Source organism: Mytilinidion resinicola, assembly GCF_010093595.1.
Source record: "Mytilinidion resinicola strain CBS 304.34 unplaced genomic scaffold BDZ99scaffold_7, whole genome shotgun sequence".
Taxonomy (NCBI): domain Eukaryota; kingdom Fungi; phylum Ascomycota; class Dothideomycetes; order Mytilinidiales; family Mytilinidiaceae; genus Mytilinidion; species Mytilinidion resinicola.
Genome location: NW_022985443.1, coordinates 90,708 through 97,245, shown reverse-complemented (window position 1 = coordinate 97,245; position 6,538 = coordinate 90,708). Strand labels below are relative to the sequence as shown.

The 6,538-nt window shown below is 52.2% G+C and overlaps 3 protein-coding genes across 3 annotated transcripts; 1 reads left to right on the top strand and 2 right to left on the bottom strand.

Annotated features, from left to right (window-relative positions):
• Positions 1–398: 398 nt before the first annotated feature.
• On the bottom strand, positions 399–1,879 carry BDZ99DRAFT_385120 (uncharacterized protein; the record flags this gene model as incomplete). The annotated part of the gene is made up of 2 exons (XM_033715417.1): positions 399–1,331; positions 1,391–1,879. 2 exons carry the CDS (start codon positions 1,877–1,879, stop codon positions 399–401), a joined length of 1,422 nt encoding a protein of 473 aa, XP_033578294.1.
• A 947-nt stretch (positions 1,880–2,826) lies between these two features.
• On the top strand, positions 2,827–4,554 carry BDZ99DRAFT_440128 (MFS general substrate transporter; the record flags this gene model as incomplete). The annotated part of the gene is made up of 5 exons (XM_033717691.1): positions 2,827–3,048; positions 3,098–3,492; positions 3,547–3,603; positions 3,657–3,935; positions 3,994–4,554. The coding sequence occupies exons 1-5, from the start codon at positions 2,919–2,921 to the stop codon at positions 4,552–4,554; spliced, it is 1,422 nt and encodes a 473-aa protein (XP_033578293.1). The 5' UTR covers positions 2,827–2,918.
• A 522-nt stretch (positions 4,555–5,076) lies between these two features.
• On the bottom strand, positions 5,077–6,225 carry BDZ99DRAFT_273808 (alpha/beta hydrolase fold protein). Its single transcript, XM_033713920.1, has one exon. The coding sequence runs from the start codon at positions 6,203–6,205 to the stop codon at positions 5,228–5,230; it is 978 nt and encodes a 325-aa protein (XP_033578292.1). The 5' UTR covers positions 6,206–6,225; the 3' UTR covers positions 5,077–5,227.
• Between the last annotated feature and the right edge of the window lie 313 nt (positions 6,226–6,538).

Genomic DNA, 6,538 nt, shown 5'->3' with positions numbered 1-6,538 from the left:
TCGTCGTCGTTCGTGGCAGGTGTTTCGACGTGTTCATTCGTGTTGACTTCGGCGCGCATAGAATTAACCTTACGGGGAGGTTTCTTTCGATTTGCGCGTGCGATAACTTCCTGCTGTACGTTCTGAAGGTTCTGATTCATTGCTGGGTGTGATATTGTACAGAGGTGGTATGGTGTTGGACGCGTTGATGTGAGTTAGGATGAAAATCAGGGTTAGGAGACTGCTTAGTAAGCACTTCTGCTAGGTGGGCTCTCTATAGGATACTCTATCTACGCTCCGCAAATAGGAATCAATCAAACCAATCAAATCAATCAATTTGATGCCTTGAAGTTGATTTGATTGATAAAATCCACCTCTTCGGATTGATTGATTGATTTGGTTGAACCAAATCAAATCAATCAATCTATCAACTTAAGTTGATTGTTCCCCACTCTGCTTCCTCTGAGCATCCATGGTGAGCCCCTAAGGCCCTTGTGCCACTCCCTTCGTTCCCACTCCGCCTCCACCGGAAGTTCACCACTGGCCTGAATCTCCTTTGCCCGCTGCTCGATGTTCCCCCAGACCCGCAAGATATTCTCGCCAACAAGCAGCTTGACCTGTTCGTCTGTGGCACCGCGTTCCATCAACAGCTGCACCAGATCCGGGAACTTGGATACATCTTCCAGCCCAATTGGCACATTCGGTGTCCCGCTGAAGTCACTGCCAATGCCGACGCACTCCCAGCCACACACGTCCGCAATGTACAGGATGTGATCGACTGCATCGTGAATCGTGGCCTCTTCTGGGTGCTTCATGTTGAGGAAGCGGTTAACAAATACCGCCATGACGATGCCACCGTTCTTCTTCACAGACCGCAGCACGTCGTCTGGGACGTGCCGGAGATGCTTCTCCACGCCGTACGCGCCAGAATGAGAGAAGATCACTGGCGCTCGTGCGACGGAGACCACGTCCCGCATCGTCTGATGCGACACGTGCGACAGATCGATCATCATTCCCAAGCGGTTCATGTCTTTGACAGCCTCGTAGCCGAATTTGAAAAGACCCCCGTCTACGCCTCCGCCGGCGACGGTACTCGCTGAAGTCCCGAAGGCGTTGTCGCAGTTGTGGGTCAGGGTGATGTAACGGGCACCGAGTTGGTATATTTGACGGATGCTAGCGATGCTGCTCCCAACTTGGTGCCCGCCTTCGATGCCAATCATGCTGGAGATGCGGCCGGCTTGGAAGGCAGCACGGGCGCAGGCGGAAGTGTCGCAGTATTGCAGATGATTGGGGTGCTCCGAGATGAAGCGCTTGGTCACATCAATTTGCTCGAGGGTATCGCGGACGACCCACTGGTTGGGCGTAAGTATAAATTATTGTTCGGCAAGTTTGGGGGGTCGGATGAACTTACTGACGGATCTTCGAAATGCTTCTGGTTCACATCGCAGTCGACATAGACGCTCCAGAACTGCCCACCAACCATGCCTTCACGCATTCGCACAAGGTCGGTGTGGCCAAGCAGGCGTTTGGTGAGGTCTACGCGACCATCGTAGATACGATTCTGCAGCTCAATACGAAGCTGCCATGGGAGATCATTGTGACCATCGATCAGGGGAGTAGTTTTCAAGACTCGTCGCGTGCGTTCGACGTAGTTTGTAGGGTCGATGGGTGCCTGTCCACTCCATAGATAGGTGAGAGGAGTGAAAAGAAGCGCGATGCCAGCAGCATAAAGGGAGTATCGAAACCGGGCAAGGAAACCCGATGGCTGTGCCTGCGAGTGCAAGATCAAAGAAGACCCTACAGCTGTACTCGAGTCTGAAGCTGTATCCGTGGTCGATGGTGATTGCCTGAGTTCACCATCTTCGCCGTGGTTAGCTACAGCCGGCCCGCCGTCAGACATGATCAGAAATGGCCATCAGTAGTGTTTAAAGAGAGGTAGGGAATTAGATGTCGAATTTGACTTTCAGACACATGATGGAATTAAGGTAGAGCTATAGTCGGTAGTGTATAGTAGGGTCGGAGACTCTAAGAGTGGGGGCCCCGCTATTCAACGCTTCAAGGGTGCGGATAAGCGTCCGGGAATACCAGTCCAACGGGTGCTGGGCCGAGTTCTTGAGCAAGCTAACGAGGACTTGAAAAGCGCCGTGGGAAAAGCGGCTGTCTCAGACATAGTCTTGCTTTATATGTTCATCTTCATGTTTTTCGATTCGGCTGGATATATTAGCGAGCCGCTAATGTGAAGCTTGTCCAGTTGCCTGTTGCCTTGTTACGTCGAATGTAAAAAGCTCGGGTCATACGGAGCGGGGTTGAGTTCGGTGCTTGAGGTCGGGAGCATGCTTGCGGGCTTGCGTGCTTGATATCCACAATTCCGTGCAGCACCAAGAGTAAGTATTTTGTAATGCTCTGCTACCCACGATTCAGCGAAGCCCAGAATGAAGCGGGTCTGCCTCATGAAGCCGTGACTCGAGAGTAGAAGAGGATCCACCGCGAAGCGATTCAGTCGTGTATTGCTGACAACTTAGCAAAATAGTCAATATCGCATGTGGAGATGTTACTTGCGTGCTTCACACCAGTATGTCGTGCGTGAAAGAAATTCGGACCTGAAGGACTACTCCCCGAGTTTCTATTCAAACACGATTCAGCGATGACAGCCCTGCGTGTGTCTAGAATCCGCGACGGCAAATCAGAGATGGCACGATACAGTTAGTCCTCAGGACTCTAGTGAACATGCTCCAAAGTATCGGGAAAAGCCTCGTGCAGGGCTAGTATCCAAAGCATTCATGACCGTTTTAGGGAGTGGATATCGCATGTTCCGATGAATGGGGAAGATTGCGGCAGACTGTTGCCGTCCATAAGTATCTCCCCGGATTCGTTTTAAACTCTGGCACATTTTCCAGAATTGGACCGGCTACCAGGAAAGTTGAACAGCTACCGCTGCGATGTCCGACACAGAGAAGCATGCTAGTGGCAGTACGGTGACCATGGACTCGGATGGCCCAATTGCAATTGACCCAACCACCGAGCGATCGCTCGTCCGGAAGCAAGATCTCATTCTGATGCCAGGCCTTGGTATGTGTTCGCATGTGAAACTCTCTGAAGCTCTGTTGACACCATCTAGCACTTGCCTATCTCACCCATACATTAGATCGCGCCAACTTAGGAAACGCAAAGACAGATACCTTAGAAAAAGATCTTCATCTCGTGGGCAACCAATTCAGCCTGCTCTTGATCCTCTTCTACGTTCCATATGGTCTCATGAATGTTCCGTTCACGCTTCTCTCGAAGCGGTTCAACCCCGCCGTCGTCATTCCATCCGTCATGTCTATTTGGGGCATAATGGCCATGGCATCGGCGGGAACGAAAAACTTCGGGGGTATTCTCGCATGCAGAATCCTCATGGGTTGCGTGGAGTCAGCGTTTCTTCCTTGTGCTATCTTCTATTGCTCTCTCTTTTACACGCGACGAGAGCTATCGTTCCGCGTTTCGATATTCGGAATGATGGGATTCATTGCTGTGAGTTTTCTTCTCGGTGGGATATGTTTGGTAACGCTGACGAATGACCTACAGGGTGCCATTAGCGGCCTCATTGCTTTCAGCGTCTTCCAGTGGCATAGAGCTCTCAATGTGAGTCTGGTACACCTGCTATGCTCGCTTCAAACGGACTAATTCTGTCATAGGGCTGGCAATATCTCTTCATCATCGAGGGGGCGCTCACAGTGGGGATAGGCTTACTCCTTTTCCTAATCCTCCCCCACAGTGTCCAAAAATCACGCTGGTTTTCAGAAGAAGAGAAATGCGTCTCCATCGCCCGGCTTGCACAGGACTCTCAGGATGAAGATAAGAACTTCCACCGGGAGGACGCCAAAGTCCAGCTCCGCGACAAGATCACCTGGGTCTACTTCCTTATGGCGTTGTTTTACGGTGTCGGCGTTGCTAGCAGCTCTAACTTCCTTCCGGTCAGCTATTCCTCAACTCGTGTGCTCATATCGAAGGCTGACCATTGACAACGCATAGACAATGGTGAAGCGTCTCGCAAAAGTTCCGTCAAAATCAAACCTCTACACCGTCGGCCCCAACCTCGTGGCGGCTGCCGTTCAACTCTCAACCACCTTCTTGAGTGACCACTTCCAACAGCGCGCTACGATCGCTTGCGGGACCCTCTTCGTCTCATTCTTGGCCTGGATTCTACTCGCCACCCTCGACCTCGTCCATAACGTTAAAGTTGGGTATTTCCTCACCTACCTCATCACCTTTGGAACGTTCACGCCCGGAATTCTGGTCCCCGTTTGGCTATCCTCCAACACGACGACGACCACTGGGCGCGCTCTCAGGCTGGGAATTAGTTTCATGGGGCAGAACCTCGCGGGTATCATAAGCTCGGTGGCGTTTAGGGCGCAGGACGCTCCCACCTACAAGCCGGCGCTGGTTACGGTCGCGTCTTGCCAGGCCGCATTCATTGTGGTTTGCCTGTCATTAAGAGAGTACTATAGGCGAGAGAATAAGAAGTTGGAAAGTGGGGAGGTTGTGCATTTCAGCGGCGGGAAAGAGAGACCGGAGTATAGATACGCGTTGTAGAACTGCGAGAACAGACGCAGACGCAGGTGGTCTTTGAACTGAGAATATTCAGAAAATTATGAAATTATGACCAGTGGTATTTTCCTAGTCGCTTTGAAGACAAAAACGTGCAGGCAGACGAGCGAGAGAACAAGGCCCGAAGACGTCAGCACCGCCTTTCGGTTCTCACGCGCTTGAGGAGAGTCGTTTGGCTGTGGTGCTGATGGGATCTAGATTGATAGGAAGCTTGGGTAGGGTGGCAGTACTCCCATGTGCGCCTGCGGACATCTTCTTCTAGGTTGGACTCGTCGACTAGAGAGCGTGGAGTGAAACGCCTTCATGCTGGCTGAATGGAGCGGAGATCCTGAATACTTAAGATAACCTAATCGCATTGAGGAAAGCTGGCTGGTTGGCTGTGAATAATGTATGAATAGTGTACATTGTTCGTAGCATCAATAATCGGTTGAGCTCACGCCTTTTTCACTAACACTAGATGGCTTAAAGCTGACGAGATGGACGAAATTTGAACCTGAGAAGTGGGGAGAAGAAGAATGAAGACCGACCCGGACGCCGTAGCATCACACAATCGTTCGAGTCGATGAAGGAATAGAGATGAAGACATGTGAAAGATCAGACACACACCTGTAAAATGAACCCTATGATGTTGCAAAGAGAGGAGAATTTAAGTTCACTTTCAAAGACGACTGAAATCACCGCTTGCCGCGAGATTATCCGACACCCACCGAATCTCATCCGCCACCACCTGTGGTCGGACGAGATGAACGTAATGTCCACAATCGCTCAGATGAATCAGCCGGGCGTTGCTCGAAAGCTGCAGTTGTCCTTCCTTGATCACCTTATCGGCTTCATCCCATGAATCCAAGAGCTCGCGGAACCCTCGCTGTTGCTCCTGCGTTCCATTCCCGACCTCTACTCCCTTCTCATAGATCCGCTCAAAGTCTCTCTTGCTATTCGCCTTGATGACACTTAACGGCTTAGTCCCCAGCAATCTCCGCTCGAGCTGTCTCTTCCTCCCCAATGTCTCACAAACCTCCACGAACGCGCCGACCTCCTTCATCGTTGCGTCTACACCTCGTCGAACTAATGTCGCTCGCTCAGCCCACTCTAGTGGAGTAAGGATTGTATCAGCTCTCAGGCCGGTGACTACAGTCGTCCTCAGCGCTCCTGTGACCGCGACGATGTTTTCGTCCGGCAGCTTGAAGTACTCCGACTGCCTCTCACCCGACGGGTCGACCAACACAATTCCTGCCACGTCACTCTCGTGTAGTTCCAGGAACTCCCGTGCAACAATTGCGCCATACGAGTGCGCGCAAAGTATATACGGCGGCTCTAGCCCAGCATTCGCGAGCGCAGTCTTCAGCTCGGTAGCTGCCGTAACGGCGTTGACGGGACTCGACGGAGGGGGGTCATCGCTGAGGCCGAGGCCGGAGCGGTCGTAGAGGAGGATGGGCGTGGTAGCGGAGACAATTCGCGCGGTGGGGAGCCAGGAGTATGCGACGTCGCCGGCTCCAGGGAAGACGATGGTGAGTGGGGTGGAAGAGGTACGAGCTGGGCCGTAGATCGCGAGATGAAGCGTGTGCGTTCCGATGGAGACGGGAAAGGCGCGGGAAGCTGCAAGGTGAGTTGGTGGAGGAGATGAGACTTTGTTCATAGCTAAAGAGCAGTCAATAGGGCCTCACGTCCGGTCTCTTCTCGAACTTCAATTAACTACGCTAACGTAATCCACAAGTTAGTGGCCCGCACAAGCTAGTGGCCCACCCAACCACGCTACCGAGGCCAAATATTCCGAATTACTCCACCACGAACAAATATATTTGATGCAGCTACATACTAGCTAGCTGCCTGCCGCCTAGGGCACGTACGTGCATTGTGTTCTGTTGATTCGCACATGCTGCACCTAGGTTTTGCTCGCTGTGGCCGCTCGGCCGGTGGCTCTGCTGCCTCCTCTGCTGCCCCTTCCTGTACAGGTTGTGCACGATCGGCT